Source organism: Prinia subflava, chromosome 3, assembly GCF_021018805.1.
Source record: "Prinia subflava isolate CZ2003 ecotype Zambia chromosome 3, Cam_Psub_1.2, whole genome shotgun sequence".
In the NCBI taxonomy this organism is placed as follows: domain Eukaryota; kingdom Metazoa; phylum Chordata; class Aves; order Passeriformes; family Cisticolidae; genus Prinia; species Prinia subflava.
This window is the reverse complement of record NC_086249.1, coordinates 61405441-61425775: the sequence shown is the minus strand read 5'-3', so window position 1 is coordinate 61425775 and position 20335 is coordinate 61405441. Positions and strand designations below refer to the sequence as shown.

Sequence of the window (20335 nt, the reverse complement as noted above, 5' to 3'; positions counted from 1 at the left end):
GGCGGCTCGGCGGGCAGCGCCTAGGCTGGGGCGGGCGCTTTCAGCACCGCGGCGCTGGACAGCGCCCGGCGGGCGGCGGGCGAGGAGCGCGGCTCCGCCGCCGCGCGGCAAGGTCAGTCCGCCGGAGCCGCGCACCGCGCAGCCTCCGCGGCCAGCGCCGCGCTCCCGCCCGCGCCTCCCTGACATGCAGCGGCGGCCGGGGGCCAGCAGCACCGTGCCGGTGAGCCAGCTCGGCCGGCAGACCTCCACTTAGCTGCCCGGCAGGCGTCAGGGAGGGAGAGCGAGGAGGGGAATTTTTTTTCCCTTCTACTTTTTTTTTTTTTTTTTTTTTTTTTTTTTTTTTTTTTTTTTTTTTTTTTTTCGCTTGCCTTGCAGTACGTGCCTGGATAGTTTGTGGATATAATTACTGACTGGAATCTGGGCTGTTGCAGTTGTGCGTGGGGGGGAGAGAGGAGAAAAGAAAGCATCCCCCCCTCCGCCGACCCTCCCTGCTCCCCCACACATTTTTTTTTCCTCCCCCTTTGCTGGTGGTTCGGACATTTAATGTATTGAATGAACTGGAATTGCTTTCCGTGTGAGGAGGATGGTTGCTGTTACTTTGTGATGAGATCGGGAATGAATTGCTCGGTTTAAAAATGCTGCTTTGGATTCTGTTGCTGGAGACGTCTCTTTGTTTTGCTGCTGGAAACGTTACAGGGGACGTTTGCAAAGAGAAGATCTGTGCCTGCAACGAGATAGAAGGGGATTTGCACGTAGACTGTGAGAAAAAGGGATTTACCAGCCTGCAACATTTCACCGCCCCAACTTCCCAATTTTACCATTTATTCCTGCATGGCAATTCCCTGACTCGACTTTTCCCTAATGAGTTTGCTAACTTTTACAATGCGGTCAGTTTGCACATGGAAAACAACGGTTTGCATGAGATTGTTCCTGGGGCTTTCCTTGGGCTGCAGCTGGTGAAACGCTTGCACATAAACAACAACAAGATCAAATCGTTCAGGAAGCAGACTTTCCTGGGGCTGGACGATCTGGAATACCTCCAGGCAGATTTTAATCTGTTGCGGGATATTGACCCAGGAGCATTTAGGGACTTAAACAAGCTAGAGGTTCTGATTTTAAATGACAATCTCATCAGCACCTTGCCCCCCAACGTGTTTCAGTATGTGCCGATCACCCACCTCGACCTCCGGGGAAACCGTCTTAAAACCTTGCCTTACGAGGAGGTCCTGGAGCAGATCCCAGGCATTGCTGAAATCCTGCTAGAGGATAACCCCTGGGACTGCACTTGCGATCTGCTGTCGTTGAAAGAATGGCTGGAAAACATACCTAAAAACGCTTTGATCGGCAGAGTGATTTGTGAAGCTCCCACTAGGTTGCAGGGCAAAGATTTAAATGAGACCACAGAGCAGGAGCTGTGTAAAAAGAACAGAGTAGATTCCAGCCTAGCTGCTCCCCCTGCCGAAGAAGAAACCTGCGATCCTGGTCCCATTCCAACCCCCTTTAAAATACATGGCAAAGAAGACCCTGCCACGCCAGGATCTGCTCCAAACGGAGGTACAAAGATTCCTGTCAACTGGCAAATCAAGACCAAACCCACTGCTGCTGTGTCGACAGTGAGTGCAAAGAGCAAGCTACCGGCTACCTTTTCCTGCCCGCACATCTGCAGCTGTGATCAGATCCCTGGCTCGGGTTTAAAGGTTAATTGCAATGATAGGAATGTGAGCAGCTTGGTGGATTTGAAGCCCAAGCCATCCAATGTGCAGGAGCTGTTTCTGAGAGACAACAAAATACACACCATCAGGAAATCCCACTTTCTGGATTACCGAAAACTTAATTTACTCGATCTGGGTAACAACAACATTGCCACCGTTGAGAACAACACCTTCAAGAACCTCTTTGATCTCCGATGGCTCTACATGGATAGCAACTACTTAGACACCCTGTCCCGGGAGAAATTCGCTGGGCTGCAAAACCTGGAGTATCTGAACGTGGAGTTTAATGGGATCCAGATGATCATGCCTGGCACCTTCAATGCGATGCCCAAACTAAGAGTCCTCATCCTCAACAACAATCTGCTGAGGTCTCTCCCAGTAGATGTGTTTGCCGGGGTCTCTCTTTCCAAGCTAAGCATACACAACAATTATTTCATGTACCTCCCAGTGGCGGGGGTGCTGGACCAGCTCACCTCCATCACCCAGATCGACCTGCACGGCAACCCATGGGACTGTACTTGCCCTATCGTGCCTTTCAAACAGTGGGCAGAGATGCTGCGCCCCAAGGTGATTATGAGTGACCTGAGGTGTGAGTCCCCTGAAGATTTCTTCAAGGAGGATTTTGAGTCTCTCTCCAATGATGTGATTTGCCCTCAGTTAAAAATCTCGCCTACATTAACTTCTACTAACAAAAACAGCACCGGGCTGACAGAGACAGGTACTCACTCCAATTCCTACTTGGAGACCAGCCGGGTCTCTATTTCGGTGCTAGTGCCAGGGCTTCTGCTGGTTTTTGTGACCTCTGCCTTCACAGTGGTTGGTATGCTGGTTTTCATCCTGAGGAATAGAAAGCGGTCCAAGAGGAGGGACGCCAATTCCTCTGCATCTGAAATCAACTCCTTGCAGACGGTCTGCGACTCGTCCTACTGGCACAACGGGCCCTACAGCGCCGACGGGGCCCACAGGGTGTACGACTGCGGCTCCCACTCCCTGTCGGACTGAGGCGGCGGGCGGGGCGGGGGCGGCCGCCACCCGGGACCGGCCCTTCACGCACCGGCCGGGGGCAGCTCTGCACCTCCGCTGCTACCTTTTGTGAGAAGCGAAACACACAGACACACGCACGCCCTTCCTCACGACCCCCATAGCGAGCGCCGAGGCCCAGCGGGCGGCGAGGGGAGCCCGGCGCCGGAGCGCATCCCTGCAGCGCCGCGCAGCCTGGCGCGGTGCGCGCATCCCCCGCCCGTGCGCGGCCGGGGCAGTGACAGACAGACGAGGAACAGCTTCCTTCTGCTCCGGCAGGGCGAAACACGGCTCCTGGTTTTGTTGGGCTTTTGTTCAATTGTGCCGGGGTTTGATTTGCTTTTTTGCCCTCTTCCCTTGTGGACCGACCCCTTTCCAGGAGGCCGGGAAAACAGCGGGGGGGCAGAGGACTGGTATTGGCCTCCTCCTGACAGCAAAGCAGGAGTGGAAAGTTGCACGAAGGCATGAATGTAATGTAAATAAATGACTCCGAAACAAACAGACAAATGGACAAAGAAAAAAAAAAAAAAAGAAAAAAAAAAAAAGTGCTGCATGGCTCGCATGGATACAACGCACCCCAGGGACGCTCCAGCCCCCGACTGGAAGCAGCGTCTAGTTCACACCATCATCCATCCCTCTTACCTGATAAGTCCCTTCGTATCAAACCTTCTATATACGAAATACAGTATAATAATAAAAAAGTGCCATTTCGCCAGTTTTTTTTTTTTTTTTTTTTTTTTGTGTGTGATCAATAGGCAGTAGAGATCGTACTTTTACCGTGGAAAAAAAAAATTGTAAAGATTTTATTTAAGACATAGTTGCATGAATATTCTCATTGGATTTTTTTTTTTAATTTTTATTTTTCTGTCTATGTGGGAATTACTTTGCTGGGAGAGATTTTCTTTGTTGATAATGGGTTGTGTTTCATTTTTGGGGGGAGGTGGGGAGGGTAGGCTTTGGTTTTGTTTTCTCTCTTCTTTTTCAATATACATAATCAGTATTGCCTTTCCATCTGAATGTAAAAATTAGTACCCTTGATTTCTATTATGGTAACAGTGTAAACATACAAAAAAAAAAAAAAAAAAAAAAAAAATCCAAGGCAGTTAAGCATGACCAATTAATGTCACTCTAGCGCTTAGGCTGCAAAGTTTAATGGTAGAAAATTCTGTGCTGTTATAAATCTTACTATAATTTGAGGAAAACAGAACTGAGGAAGCAAGTGAAACTTACTAATTCTATTCGAGGATTTTATAATGGCATATTTTTTCAGTATTAAAGTGAAAATGTTTTCAACTCCGGGTCCTTACCATTTTTCCAGCATCCAATTCTTGCAAACGGGTTACTTGGGTTTAGGGGACAGAGCTTCCTTTCAGTGCTCAGTGTGTGTTTCCCTCCCTCCCTCCCTCCCTCCCTTTCTTTCTCTCCCTTCCTCTTTCTCATTCATTCACAAGCAGAGACACAAATACTCTTCCTTTCCCCCTTTCCCAATGTAAATAACGCACAGAAGTTTCCTGCCTGCCTCCTCCCCTCTCCCTCCCTTCCCTCGCGCTTTTTATTTTTTTTTTTTTTTTTTTTTTTTTTTTTTTTTTTTTTTCCAGCGAGGCGGTGAATCCCTTTATTAATATTGTGAATCTCATGCTGCTGCCGCTGCTGTCACCGCCTCTGCTGCACACACTGCAGATATATTAGGGATGTTAGTGGGAATTTGCTTTAAGTGCATCTGCCCAGCTTGTTCTCATTAAGCTGGAGCCGAATTTCCGCGGCCAGAATTCCCGCCCCGGAGCAGCTTGCCCGGTGGGGCAGCTGCGGGCAGCCGGGCTCCAGCAGCTGCCGCCTCTGGGAAAAATGAATTACCGCGCAGAGATTTTCCCGTTCCTGCACTGGATACCTCCACCCTTTGATATTAAAAGCTGAAAAAAACACGGCGCAGTGCTGCAGTTGGACTTCAGGCAGCTCGCCTTTGATCCCGTTCCTGTACGGGAAAGTGCCCCTAAACTCAGTCAAACCTGTAAAAGGTGAAAGTCTCTGCAAATCACTTGTAACTCTCAGCTCAAGTCCCAGTGGAGATATGGAGAATTTCAGTCACGTTGCTCCTGGCTTTCTCCAGGCAGACAATCCTTTTAAAGAATAAAACACCGTAAGGGACTTGCTAAACTTCAAATACTGATTTGGTTTGCTTTATAGGAAATGCCCACCTTTGGGATCTGTGAGGAGGAAATAGACATACACACACATTGCAATAGGTACGCACTTGAAAGAGAGGCAGAAGCCTGATTCCAGGTATCCATGAAGAATTAAACATGGGGAATATATCATTCCTCAAAAATCCTTTATCACGGTGGAAAAATCTGCAGTCTCCTAGAAAATACCTTGAAGGTTGGTTGTGCAGCTCTGAAAATGGCATGGCCTGCTTAACGATACAAACCATTCCTATTTCAAGGTCCCCTCTTTATTCCACCTTGCTGCTTCGTTAGACAGATTGTTCTGCCAGGACACTGTGTAAGACAAAGTGATGGCAGCAGAGGCACTACTTTGCCATTGTGCCATCCACTGTTGAATAGTTTGAGAAGAAAAAACAAATGCATTTACATGTGAGCCAGTATTTCTGTCCTTGGGAGGCCATCAAACTTAGCTTAGAAATAGTCCAAAACAAGCTGTTTAGGTACAAGCTAGTGCACCCTTAGAAGATTACCTAAGTCTAGCTGCCTTCTTTATGATATTGCAGTAGTAAAATTGAGTAACTGAGAAAATTAAGAATACATCCCATGTTAAAAAGAGTAATAATTACATTAGAAGCACTGTAACAGAAGATAAAACACACGATGAATTAAAATGTCAAATCATTGACTGAGATCAGACATGCATGCATTTCAGAGAATATAATGCTAAATATGTAATTTTAATTTGTCATCACTGAAAAGTAGCATAAAGTTGCAAATTTGCTCATTTAGTTTCCTAAAAGTGCTAGTTTATTGGCATACCTAAATAGAAATATTAATTCAATTGAAATGTTGAAGACATGTATTTCTCATGTTTTTTCTAGGTTGTGTGGAAATGGCAAAATGGAATTTTCTGTGTAATTTTCTGATTTTAACATTCACAGGATTCTTTCTTCTGACTTGCAGACACTTGCCCTTAAGACACATAGATCACCCAACTCTCTGAGATGGTGTAATACTTGCCAGGCCTTGAATTACAATGCTTATCCTATTTACACATTTAGCATTTCCATGAATATTTTTATCAAACAAAACACTCAACAAAAAAGAAACATAAGAGAAAGAGAAGGGATTATTGAGGATGCTTTGGAGAGGAGTGAAGTGCAAATATATTAAATATGTTCAGTTTACTGCATTAACAGCAATAACCAAAAATTAAATGTTCTATTTGTGGATAAAGACTGTCATGATACTATTTCTAACATTGGAAACCTATACAATATCCATGCGGCATCAAAACGAGCATTTTTTCCCTGCTAGCTTAAGAATCTTGTAACTTCAGGCATAGAATATATCACATTAAGTTACTTATTGCTTAATCATCATAGCAAAGACATTTCTGTTCTTTCAGAAAAGGCAGAAAAGAAAGAGAGATATAATTTAGTTAGTTTAAAAAAGGGTTGTTTGTGGTTTGTTTTTATTTCTGCAAACACTTCAACTAAGAATAGCCTAGAATTTAAACTGTTGCCATAGAAATCTGTGTCTTTATACATGGTAGCCTCCTGCATGCCATTGCAGAAGAGTGAATGGAATTCTAGAAGCAACCTGAAAAAAATTTAAATTCACACCCGGGGTGATATGTGTCATTTTGAAAAAAAATGTCCTGTTGGAACTGCATAGAAATGTGTTCCTACGTTGCTTTACTAAATGTATTGGCTGTGTCAGGTTATTTTGTAGCTTCAGTGCAGTTGCATTGAAAATAGTTTCAGATCTGCTGGCAAACTAAGTGATGTAATCTTCGAGGAGGTTTATTGTTTGGTGTGAGTTAGACTTTTTTTTTTCTTAGTGCTTTTTTGTATTTTTTTTTTTAACAAGAGTAGGGGCAGTTGTTATCTGATGTATAAGGAAAAGGTTTGGGTACTAGTCTTACTCAGGTAGAAAAGCCATGAACTATGCAAGGTGAACATTTCACACTTTTTTAAGCTGGTGGCAAAACTCATTAGGGTGAAAATTAGAGCAGAAAGAGGCTGAAAAATGATTATCCTTTCCCACAGAATAATTTCTACCTTCTATTATCCATGAAACAATTTATAGATCTCACACATATGAAAGTTTCCCAAAGACAAGTAGCTCTTAGTAAAGTGACCAACTCTTTCCCTTTGTGTTTTTGTCAATTGTTTCTTAAATTGCAAAAGACAGCGGGAATTTGTTTGAGATTAAATGAAAGACCTTTAAATTACTCTTTTTCTTTTCTGTGTAACCTTCTCCAAGACAAGGCTTCATCTGGGGGCTTTCTTGGAAAATGGCGTACAAGATATAGTCAAATCTTTAACATATTTGTTTTTTCTTATATTTGGAGTTCGAATCTGCATGGAAGTTGTTTTATTCTATACTTTGTTATTTTTTGTACTATTTGAGTAAGTCAGAGAGAATTTGGCTACATTTTTATTCACATGTAATCAAAAATGGGCACTCTTAGATGTTAAAAGACCTCCTTAGGTAGATCCTTACGTATTTATGTATTCATGTTCAGTATTCTGTATTTATATTCCCACAGACAAATATAAATAAGGTGGAAAGTAGGATAATTTCTGTGGCTGAATATTATTCAATGTGCTTGTGCAATGCAAATTTGTGGGATTTTTTTGTGATTTATGGAACAGAAATTTCCAGGCATTGGGCAGGACTTCAGAGTATTTGACTACTGCACAAATGTGGGGTTTTTTTGTATTTGGGAAGAAGTCAGAGGTTGAAGAATTAATAGGTTGTGTTGATAAGATATGGTTGTCCTAATACCATGCAGATATTTCTGTTATCTGTTCAAAATTATCAGTCTGTTTAAACTGCATTAGAAGTATGGGCACTACTAATCAAAATCACAAGAATCATTTTACTTTACTCAGTTTTCCCCAGAGGAAAATTAGAAATGGAGAAAATGTGGACTAAAAATGCTGCAAACTTATTATATTAAACTACATTCATTATGATTATATTTAGCAATGGTACCTTAATGGTTTAACTTGTAACAGAAGATGATATTTAACATATTATCTGTGACTTTCAGAAACTTCTATAATTTTATCTTTTTGGGTTAAGAAATATGAGATCCCTCAGTATTACTTCTCCAAGATTAATTACTAGGTCAATGATATTGTCATGCTGAATGGTTCCATTTACTAGTTAAAGTTTCTGAATCAATTTTTGTGAATTCTTCCTACATATATTCTTTAGTCATGTGAGAGAGGAACAAAGTCACCAGAAAGTCCCCTGGATGGAAATAGTCTCTTGCATCATACTCTTGAAGACTAAGATGAAAATTCATGTAAAGCATGGACAGAAAAAGCCTATTGTAGAACACACTCAGTTGACTCTAGGTGAATGACTGCTTAAACTACCATTATTTACTGGTATAAGTGACACAAAGTGCCTCCGGCAGAAAGCACTGGCTCCACAGAAACACTGGTAGCCTCAGAATTCCTCAGTACTTCTCCTTTTCTATTAGGTAGTCAGATTGATTCCCCTCAGCTACTTCCCAGCTAAGCCACTGGAACAAATTCTCTTAGCTATTAATGAGTTTTGATGATGTCATGAGCATTCAGACAGACCCCTCAAGCTTTGGTCTCAAAGCATGTCTAACCATGGGTTGTCATTTTTGGTTTGTGTTACTTTATTTCATTTCCGAATCAACTGCATCTCTTGCAAGTGGGAATTTTAGCAAACAGGACGCACTAAAATGTGAATTGAGGAAAACAAAAAAAAGGGAAGATAATGGTTCTTTTTACTTTAAATGAGGATTCAAATAGTAAAGATGGGCTGGTACAATATAGAACATATATGAAGAAATTAAGAAGCAGTGTAGTCTGGTAGAAAAATTACTCTCTGACCTGGAATTAGGTGGTATCTTTCTCACCTAGTTTGATGGGTTTGAATGAGCTGCCCTAACAGTCAGTAGTGCCCTAAGAGGTGTCCTGGAGTATCTGAGGTGTGTGCATGAGACTGACAGACACAAAATGAGGACTAGAGCACCCTCGAATATTTCTGGAGTGGCACCTGACTCTAGGATACAGTAGTAAAGCGTTCTCCTGGAAATGCACGATGCAACAAGTTAGGGCATTTGAAAAAGGAGTAGACACCCATGTGGGAACAACTAAATTGAATTCTTGATCTACTCTGAGAGCCTGGTGGGTTGGTTCACTTGAAACACACAAGTAATTTAAAATATCTTGATTCAAATAAGTAGTTTGAAATATCTTGGTGTTTGAGGAGCTGACAGAAAAGACTCAAAGCTAGTAGAACATATGATTAGCTAGGGCCCAGGCAAGGTACTTAAAGATACCACAAAGGCACTGTGTGTCTATGGAGAAGCAGAGGAATAACTCAATGAGCAAAATGCAGCTCTGTTACATACACCTGTGCTACAGATAATTAAATGCATTTGAGAATGAAACCTTGAAACTACATTACGTAAATAATATCAGAGAAGGTTTGTTGAGACATGACAATTTTTAAAGGATGAGCATTATTTTTTAGAGTTTATCAATAGAGGCCGCATACATACCACACACTCTTTCCATCTCTTTGATTTTGGGATTGCATCCTAATGGTTGCTTGTGGATGAGACACCTATTTTAACCAGTGCCGTTAGGAATTGCTATAGTACATAATAGCTGTAATAGTAACCTCATAAAGTAATAGGGGGCTCAGGAAGCAAAAATGTAACAACAACAACAAAAAATTTTGACAGTTATTGCTGATACAGTAATAATATATAATGTGTTCTTGGGTCAAGCTTGAAATATAAATGAGGAATACAATACTCCAGGGTTGTAGTCATTATTGAAGTCATTAAGCTCATCACAATGAAAGATAAATGCTACAAATGGAAGAAAAAATGTAGTGGAAAGTGTTTCAGAAAAAAGAAAGTCTGGTTTATGAAAATAGAGTGCAAAACTGTTAAGTGGATTGTCACAGGAGGTTTGAAAAGGGAAAAATATAATTTAATTATGGACACAGTAACAACTTATTCACATGAGAGATCTTTAAGGGAAGACAGATGGTAGGAAAGATTTAAGTGCAGGATGTAGAATGTGTAGCTAGACTCTCGAGACTATTACTCAATTGCTCAGGATAAATATGGCACAACAAAGTTGGCAGTATTGTGTACTGGGCACTTTGCAACCAATATGAACTTCTAGACAGAAGTGCCAGAACCTAGCTTGGGCACAAGTGGGGAGAATGAAAGTAAAAAACAGCATGGGATTTTTCCCCATTGTTGTGATTTCAGAAGAAAATGTTTCAAAAGGAGGTAGTTAGTTTATAAAGGTTGTTTTTTGAGGTGTTTTTGTTGTGGAGTTGTCTCTATTTTTGTCTCTAGTTAGCTTGTTAAAGAAATATTGGCAAATGAAGTGGTGAAGATCATGGTAGTTGAAAAAAGTGTGTGTATGAAATTATTACCCTTGCCTGGAAGCATTCCTCAAAAAGCTAGGTCAATGGATACTTCTAAACCACCAAAATAGGGAAAAAATTGTAAATTTGGGGTACATTTTCACTGTCACAATAACCTTAGATCACTATCAGAAATTGAGAAATTGTGTTCTCTCCAATGATATTATGTGTGGCAAGAAACAATAGTATTAATAGCATTAAAAATAACAAAGATACCTTTTGCTTTTAAGGTTTTTCTAGTTTGGGGTGTTGTTTGTTTGTTTGTTTTCTCTCTGCCTTTTTTTTTTAATTTTTGTTTTAATTTGTATATATATATGTGTGTTTTAATGTAAGAACATGATGCAGAAAAAAAAATGACAGTGTAAGAATGAACAAAAGGAAAGCAGTAAATACAGCATTAGACCCTGCAGATTTGCTGAAATGATTCAGAAAGAAGAACTGCTGGTCTGAGCAACAGAGTGAAAGATGTTATTGACATTGGCTAAGAGAGCCCATGGGAAAAAGAAGCATGCACATTTTTGAAAGGTCTTTCTATGACTGTGCTGCTATTAATGAAAGATGATCCTAACTGACTAAAATTTTAGTATAAGACAACACTCCTCTGCAACTACATAAATTAGAATGTATGTTTAGAGCAATGATTAGACTGTTGATTTGGCAATAAGGCAGTATTAAAATTAGGCTGAGAAGGTTGTTGTTGTTATTACAGTTCCATGAATTACTGTCTGATCAAACTTATTAGCTCAACTGCAGACAGGTATATTAAATTAAGCCCATTTTTCCTTTGAGCGAACTTATAGCATTCATAAGTTCCAATCTGAATAATAAATTCAAGGATTCTTAGCGCATTCTTACTGTACCTAAGCGTGTCCATTATCTTACATGGATGAATTAGGAATGGAACAATAGTGAAGAAAAAATTTATAATCAGGTTTAGAAATATGTTACATAATTTAAAGGATCAGTTCTGATTAGAAATGTTACATCATTAGCAGAGTTCTGGTCAGATAATGTAATACAGTTGATTTGCCTGGATCTTATTTCTATAGATCATTTTGTGAAAGCAATACATTTCTCATTATGAAACAGAAATCTTAGGGTAAAGACATCTAGTAAAGAACGCTCACTTTAACAATGGTTGATACTACAAGTGTTAATGGAACCATAATGACATCTATTATGATATGGAAAGTAAATGGAAATTATCAAGATATATGTTTCATTAGAACATATATTTTTGTAGACCAAATCCCATTCACTATGAGTTTCTGTAGTTTTCAGTGAATTACTACTGGTTTTCCAAATGTCAGGGTTTACAGAAACAGGAAAAATTGCTCTTGTAGGGAGAAAAAAGACAGTTACAAATCCCTCTTCTCCCTGGATTTATAAGGAAACACTGCAGGATCAAATTTTCAAACAATAATGAAAGAAGAAGAAAATGTAGAAAACACAATTGTGTGACAGGTCCTTTTGCATCAGATGGAGTGCCCCATAAGTCTTTGACTTATTGTTTATTATGCTAAACTAACAAAGCCAGACTGTGAGCAAACTCAAACACTGAAATTACAATCCATAATAGATAATCCATAATGGAGAATACCTACTGAATCACTGTTCTGTCATAACTTAGCTCTTTTCCACAGTTCTCAACTAGCTCTGTCCAAGACAAAATTGCTACAGAAGGGACAAGCCCTTGGCAATGTGAACGTGAGCCAATTTGTACTTGGAGGCTGAGCCTATGACTTAATTCTGTTTCTTGCTCATTTAGAAGTGTGAATATCCACTGTGTCTCCTATGGTCTCAGCCTTTGGGCCAGAGATTCATAGACAGGTTTAAAAATTGTAGGTTTTGTTGTTGTTCTTATTGGTGTTTTGCTTCCTGCTTTCTTCAGTTTATTATGGAATTCCTTCTCAGAAATCCTATTGGATTTCTAGAACAATCTTCAATCTCCCCACCTTTCCCTCTGATTGACATTGGACAAGCACACTAGAGTATAGCAATGAGAAATTTTATTCAATGAAATAAATTTTTTAAACTTTTTTCCTTTTTTTTTTTTTCATGTGTGCTCTGTGTTAAACTATTAGAATGGTTTGTTGCCTTAATTTAAATTGCTGCAGGTATGACCAACAACATTCATATACAATTCTGTCCTCTTTGAACTCAAGGCAGAGGTTTGGGACTGGATTCTAAAAGGGGTTTCAATATAATTTGAGGTGTGCATGCTTAGGTGGAATTCAAGGCATCCTGGGATACCTGAGATATTTGTCCAGGGTTAACACATTTTCTACTCTGACCTGGCAGCTGGAATTCAGGCAAGATACTTTAGCATACCTTAAGCTTTACAGATGATTACGTTAAAGCCTTTTCAGTGTTCCCTAGCTGAAACGTAACAGCTGTATTGTGAGCTCATGAATTTACACATCACAGTCTGTAACTGAATTGCAGCTTCTAAGGTTGGGTGAGTTAAATCTCAGCTAAGCTATTTGACTTTTATATTGCTAGAGATAAGTGTGATGAATCTCACACTTGTGAGAAACATCCTCAGGTTGGAACTTTCAATTAAAAATAAGAACACACATATGAAAGGAGGCAGCCAAAGAGTATCTTTCAAATATTTTTTCCATGGTCAAATCACATTTTATTAAAAGAAAACCAGAAAATTATAGACAATACACACAATTGATTATTTTTAATAGTGTTTGCTGTTATATGGGACAGAGACAGATACATATTAGCTTTTAAATTTTACACCATATTAATATTTGATCTTACATTACATACTTCCAATCAAAATGAAGGATAATATTCTAATAACAACAATGGCAACAATAAAAAATGAGGCTCTTATTTTTTTTTTTCCCTGCTTCCCAAGAGTATTTCTCTATTGGGTTCAGGAGGACATCCTTAATATAGTATCATAGAAATACATCAGAATAAACCAAAGAATATCAGCCAATTTACTTTCCATATATCGTGGTACACAAATTATGAAATAAAATAAAAATATATGCAATATAGTCTCAAATAAACATGTAATTTTTTTGTTGTTGTTTTGCTAATGTCAGTCCAAACAACGTACAGTGAATACAGGAGAAAGGTGAAAATAACTAAATCCAGCTCCTTCTTAGAAAAGTAGCCCTATTAGTTAATACAGTTGTGACTGAAATTTAGAAGCCATGGACTTTGCTGTAGTATCTCAGTTTGTAGAATGAATCTAGTTCCAGTTAGAATCCATAAAGCACACAGATCAATATAAACACAACTGACACTAATTGACAAGCCTAATTGACAGTATTAAGGCAGAGGCCAAGAAACTAGATACTAACTCTTCTTTTTTCTCCCCTCACTATGATGCACAGATTCTGACAAAAGTTCTAACTTTCTGAAAACATGGCTTATATTAATCAGATATATAGATATGCCTATTAAGATTTTTTTCTTCATTCAGTTGTGAAAATGAATTTCAGTGTACTCATTCTGCTGAAATTTCAGTGTACTCATTCTGCAGTGTTCTCCTGCTGAGCAAGTCACCTTTGTCTTTCTGTACAGTCAGTGGGGAGAAATGGGAAGTGTTCAGGTTCATGTGACATTTTGGGATGCAAGGAACATTTCAGACATAGATACCAAATTTAGCTGACTGAATATTATCGTATGGGTGTAAACTGTTGTGTCTAAATTCTTATTACAGTCATCAAAGGAACAGCCAGTATAAAGAATAGAGGATAGAGAACAGAGGATAGAGAATAGAGAATAGGGTAGAGAATAGAAAGTTTGTCAGATCAGTTTAAACAGAGCTTAACATAAAACTCAACTTTTAAATGTAGTATTAACTTGGGTTTCCTGGGATATCCAACATGGCCTCTAGCTGCCACTTGAGAAGCTTATAGATATTTCACAGGCCCTGGTTCATATCTGTGAACTCCATGAGTGTCCTGGTTGTCTGAGATAAACTAGGACATCTCAAACCAGTCATTTATGCTGTGGCCATAGCCAAGAGTAAGTTTTTCACTGACTGTATGTAGAACTTAGATCCTTAGTTCAAATTTGGACACCTATGTTTGGAAGCTTGAATCTCAAAATAAGCCTTATCCATATTTAGAAAGAGATAAAGCATGTTTTAAAAGTTTTATTTCTTTCCATTCACTCTAACAGGAATCTAGGGCACCTAGTCTAAATATATGACTGCAACCATAAACAGATGCATTTCCTCAAATTAATTCCACACTTTGAGTCTTTGACTTGGACCATCTATTCCTTTGCTGTAAAATAGCATAGTATCAGTGACCTACCTGAATGGAGAGGCAAGGATTTAGGTGTCTGAAATCTCCTTTCTTACCCCTTGTCCCAGCAGCATGGAATTCTGGAAAATACCAGCTACAATACATCTGAGTTGTCAGACCCCCAGGGAACCTTCCCTCATTTCAAGGAGTCTGTCTCCATCAAGAAATGGCCCCACAGACATCCTTGCTCTGGATAAATCTTGGTGGAGAAAGAGGTGGAGTGGTAGAGGGGGAGAATATAGAAATTTTAGCTCTTAATATCTCTGAGATATTAAAAGTATAAATTAATATGTGGAAATACCTGGAAGTCATTTCCTGTCTCAGAAAGTGCTCATTTGTGCTGAAATGTCATGTTAATTCCAAAGAAATCATGAAGGCTGATAGCTGATAATCAAAGCATTCTTTTCCTCCTTTATTGCCTCCTTATAGTATTTATTGCACAAAATTGCATATTACCCTAAAAGTCCATGGTGAGGAAAATGTTGAAAATTCCTTCTGAAACTAATATTGAAGTAATAAGAAGGATCAGTAGAGTTCTCAGTAGACTTAAGCACAAATTGTTAAGAAGAGTCAAAACTAATAAAAAAGTTACTTTGCATGATTCAGAAACAAATTTTAAACTACATTTTGAAGTCAGTGTCACTAGAAATATCTTTGGATTTATAGTAATTAACTATATACCCTGTTGCCTTCTCTCAGATTTAAAAGATTGCAAGAATCAGCATTAAAATGAGAATGAATTGGCTTAAGTCTTTTAGCTTTAGAAACACTAGCAATTGTTTTAAATAAAGTCAGTGTTGTCATTTGCCTTCTATCTCTCATGAACAAAGGTGTAAACATACCCACTATACATAATTTATAGATAATGATTTGTAAAAAAAATCAACTCACCAAAAGTCTGCATTGAAATGGAATTTTTATTTGAAGAAATGTCTGAGAAGGGTGAAGCAGAACAAGGTATTTCATGCTGGATTTTTCACTACATTACGCAGTCTCTGTCTAGCAAACAAAAACAGCTCAAGTTTTTATTCCTAATTGACTCTGATTCCTGGTAAATTATGCATATGAGCATAGTTCTGTAAGCAAGTTTTAATTATTTTTCATGTTAATATAGTACTTCAAACCAGATATTGTACAGGACTATTATGTTCATCATCACAATACCTTTCTCATTAGATTCAGTGTGTTACTAAAATTTTCATTGAATTGCCCTACAGAATGGTAGAACAGTTTCAATTTATTATTTTTTCTCCCATTTCTCCACCTCTATCAAAGTAAAATGTCAAGCTTGAGTTCAATCATACAGTTTGTGTAACAAGCAATTTGTAAACAACTGGGTAGATCCTGATGCAGCTTTCTAAACTAACTGTTACATTTCTACCTATTTCTCAGTATTTTGAAATAGTCATGTGGAAAACCAATTGCAACACATGGATGAGTTTTCAGAGATATGGAGGAACATTTTTGACTTGTTAGTTCAACAGACATTGGGGTAATACTAATGTATTAGTGCAAAATCCAGGAGTTGCTTCATAAAATGGAAATTTTAATTTTGTACTCAAAGTTTGAGCTGAATCTGAATTTTCAGACCTCATGCATAGGCAAGGCTAATTCAAAAACTGTGTCACTTCGGCACATGTATATCAAAGAAAGTCATCCCAAATAAATACAGAGTTCAAACTCAAAGCAGTAATAAGGTTGGTAAAAGAATGGAGAAAGGTAAATAAATGGTATTGCATTAAAGTTAAAAAAAAATAATACTTTTTAAATTGCCAGACACTTGGAGCAGGATTTAACTTCTTCCATAATCCCTTTCTTCCTACTGATCTTTACGTAAGAATTTTGTTTGACATGCCTTTAGTGTATCACACACCCACCCACACATAAAATATGGTAATCTGATTTTACTTTGATGTATAGTTTTGTAAATTGGCATTCAAATCAAGGAGTGTGAGACTCACTAATAGTAGAATTGACTTATGCCTATCTATGGTATTTTACATTAATGGAAAAATCAGCATAAATGAGGCCTAATCAAAGTTAATACTCCAGTTGCTTGACCATGTTAATACCATAGTCTGGTATTCATTGCATATTCAAAAATGCCATGTATTCAGTGCAAGTAATGCAGTAACAATGGGCAAATTTTAACCAATAGATTCTGCTCTTACTTAATTCCCAGAGTTGAATTACATTAAAATAATATCTAGAACATATGTTATGAATTAGAGCTGATAGTTAATCATGAAAATTGTGGCTAGTGGAGAGAAGGGGTGTGTTCTTCAGAAACTATATTGCTTCTTCCTATTTTGAGAACTGAATAACTACATACAACTAAGATTTTTTTTCATGTCAGAATTATGAAATAAAGCAAGTAAATTAGGACTGTAATGTATGTGCCTCACACCATTTAAGATATTTCAGGATAACTGAGGAATGTACATAGTGATTGCAGATTTGCACAGGTCTGAAGAGAACTTCATATCATTCTGGGGAAAAAGATGGAAAACACAGATCATGTCCTAGGGCCCCGAAAACATTACTGACCCCTGAGTAAATGCACTTGAATGAGAAGGGCACACTGACAGTATTATCAGTTTGTTCAAAATGCCTGCCTCAAGTCCCTGAGCACCAAGATTAGGACTGGGTGAAAATATCTCCCATGGCATGGGTGGGCCAGTTTGATACCACCTGAGGAATATAAATATACCCAGGACTGTGGGATCTGATGAGGTGCATCCCTCAGGTGGAACCCGCATGACCTCATGCAGATGCCAAGCTGCATTGCTCTCATTTTTTAAAGAGGACCCTGATAACTACTGATCTCATTTCTGTGTCTGCTAAAATCATGAAGCACAACCTCCTGGAGGGTGTGTAGAAACATAAGGGAATGTATGGAAAACAAGGAGACAATTAGAGAAAGGGAAAATTGGGCTTGACCAAGTGATTAGCCTTCTGTGATGGAATGATGACATCAGTGGACAAGGAAAGTGCTACTGTTGCCATTCTGCCTGGCCTTCTGTAAAGCCTTTGATACCATTGCCCATAAGATTCTTGTCACTAAATGCAGAGGTGTGGGTTTGACAGATGGACTGTTAGATGCATAAGGAATTGGCTGGATGGCCATGTCCAAAGGGTTAGAGTCAATGGCTCAAAGTCCAAGAGGAAACCAAGCAGTGTCCTTCCAGGGTCCCTACTGGGACCAGCACAATTTGTTGACTTTAGCAATAACACTGTGGGATTGAATGAATCCTCAACAAATCTGCAGATGGCATCAAGCCTCCTGGTGCAGTTCATAGGCTTGAAGGAAGGGATCCACAGAAACCTTGAAGAACTTTAAAGGCTCGTGCAGACCTCATGGAAGACATCCCTGATCATGGTAAGACAGTTGAAGTAGTGATCTTTAAAACTCCTTTTCAACATTAAACATTCTGTTCTATGACCCTATGCTCTAAGATTCCTACTCAGGACTTAATACTTTAATATCAAATTTTTAATTCATTAATCAATAACAATAATAAATGAGTAATTATTATAAAATACTAGAAATAAAAATAATGACAAGTAAAATTTTTATGTAAGCATGCTGGTTTTAACATGCCTTGTTAAATCACAAAAACCAGACAGCTACATGCTTATACAGAAAAATAGTATAAAAAATTAAAAAATAAAAACCATTAAAATTTATTGTTTAGCTTTTGCAAACAAAAAATTGTGTTTCATCTATTGAATTCTTTCTTGATTATATATTTGAGTTTGAGAATGAAAACAAGGTAGTAGAGTTTTGGAAGAGCTTTTATGAAATTGGCAAGATTTGTGGCACAAGAAACCAGGATGTGTTCATGCAGATGGAAGAGAATTGTTCTTACCAGTTCACCATCAACTGAGATGGAGTAAATCTTCCCCAGCATGTAGCAAACTTATTCCAGAAGACTGACTTTACAGAAACAATATCTGTCTGTCTATCTATCTATCCTTTTCTGTTGGACACCACTAGGTGCAGAGGGCTAGTCCTATTGCTGTTCACTGGACATTACTCAATGCAGTGTGCTGGTGTATTCTAGAATGCCATAGAAGCTCTTGAGAGGAATGTTGGCAGTTCTTGAATATTAAAGGGGTGGAATGATGCTATGTCCAAAAAAAAAAAAAAAAAAGCATTGATACTTGTAGCTATTGAAACCAGTTCTGCCAAAGTACCAATATAGTGTTAGATAAATGGAAGAAGAAGCTAGAGCAAATAACGTATTTCGTATTTTAGGTTTTAACCTTTATTGGACACATTTATATTATTTTGTAGTTTGCATAAGTGAAACAGTAAAATACTTAAAAAAATTAAAAAGTGTGATTAAGTTCATCAACTGGATAAGTTCATCAACATGGATATTTAACATTTTATGTACTTTTTAGAATATTCACAAAAGAATGCTTGTCTCAAATAGACAGCCAGATTTTTCACTTTAATTCAAAATGTCTGTCCCAGAAATCATTTCTCCAGGCTAAACCATGGCATATGTCTCACTGCCAAGCAAAATTTTTAACACAGAAAAGCATAAATTTTTATTTTACAGACCTGCAAACATAAGGGAAAATTACATTTTCAGATGAATTTCTGAATTCAGCTAACCGAAGAGCTTCATTTTATAATACGGATTATAAATCGTGCTGGCAATTAATCTGTAATGTGACTAATCCTTTTTATTATCTTAATAAAAAATAAAATATGTTTCACATTCTCAGTGGAAAAGCATTTCAGGAGTTTTTAGCACAGCGACTCAGCATGCTCATGTGCATTCTCCTACACTTATCTACAAGTTAATACCTTGATCTTGCAATAAATGTCATGCAGGCAGAACATGGCTTTTAATCCCTCAGTACAACTAAAAACTTATATCTATGAGGGCTTATTTTAAAGTGCTTTATTTGAGTGCTTTTACAACTGAGGAAATAAGAAGTAACCCGCAGCCATGAACTCTTGATTGATACAGGCAATCACAGTTTTTTGTTGGCAAAAAAGCCTGTCAAGAAAACTAAGTGTGTTTTCTTGGTATTTTAATGACTAGTTGAGTTGAAAAGTAGGTCAAAAGTAGCCCTGTCTTTCTGGCACTTCCTTTACATTCATGCCACTGAAAACATACTAAAATGAATAAAGGCATGTATTGGGGTGATATTTATAACTGAGTTGGCTTACTTTTTTATAAGTTTCTTATGTTTATATGTGTTGGAACATTGCATTTTTAACAGACAGTTAGCTGAATTAAAGTTAAGCAGATAATAATATAGTCCAGAATGTTGAATAAATTATTGTTTCAAAAAAAGTAAATAGATATGTGTGGTTGTGATTGTGAGTGGAAATGAGCCGACACTGGCTTTGCCAGCTGCTAGACGTCCCTGTTTCAAAGGTTCCATGGTTGGAACCATGGTTTCTTTTCCAGGCTGGCAAAGCTTGGAAAACTTACAGCTGAGTACAGATGATATTTCTACAAACATGCCAATAGATAGGAAAAGCAATGCAGATATGTTCTTATAGTAATCAAATCTCTTTTTATCTGAAAAATATGGCACATTATTTTTTTTTAAATATTTTTGTTTGTATCTACATTTGAATTTTTTAGCAAGTAATTGAACAAATTTATTTCTTTACTTAAAGACTATCTCTGTTAGAATGATACTTATATAAAAATTCACGTATTAATTTATTGCCATACAAGAAGAATATAAG

At 38.2% G+C, this 20335-nt stretch overlaps 1 protein-coding gene across 1 annotated transcript; it reads left to right on the top strand.

Moving 5' to 3' along the window:
• Positions 1-632: 632 nt before the first annotated feature.
• SLITRK1 (SLIT and NTRK like family member 1) lies at positions 633-5262 on the top strand. The gene has a single exon (XM_063393538.1). It carries the CDS (start codon positions 636-638, stop codon positions 2712-2714), a length of 2079 nt encoding a protein of 692 aa, XP_063249608.1. The 5' UTR covers positions 633-635; the 3' UTR covers positions 2715-5262.
• The last annotated feature ends 15073 nt before the right edge of the window (positions 5263-20335 follow it).

Excerpts from the sequence above, each read along its gene's own strand:
- SLITRK1 (XM_063393538.1), top strand. The coding sequence starts at position 636 with ATGCTGCTTTGGATTCTGTTGCTGGAGACGTCTCTTTGTTTTGCTGCT.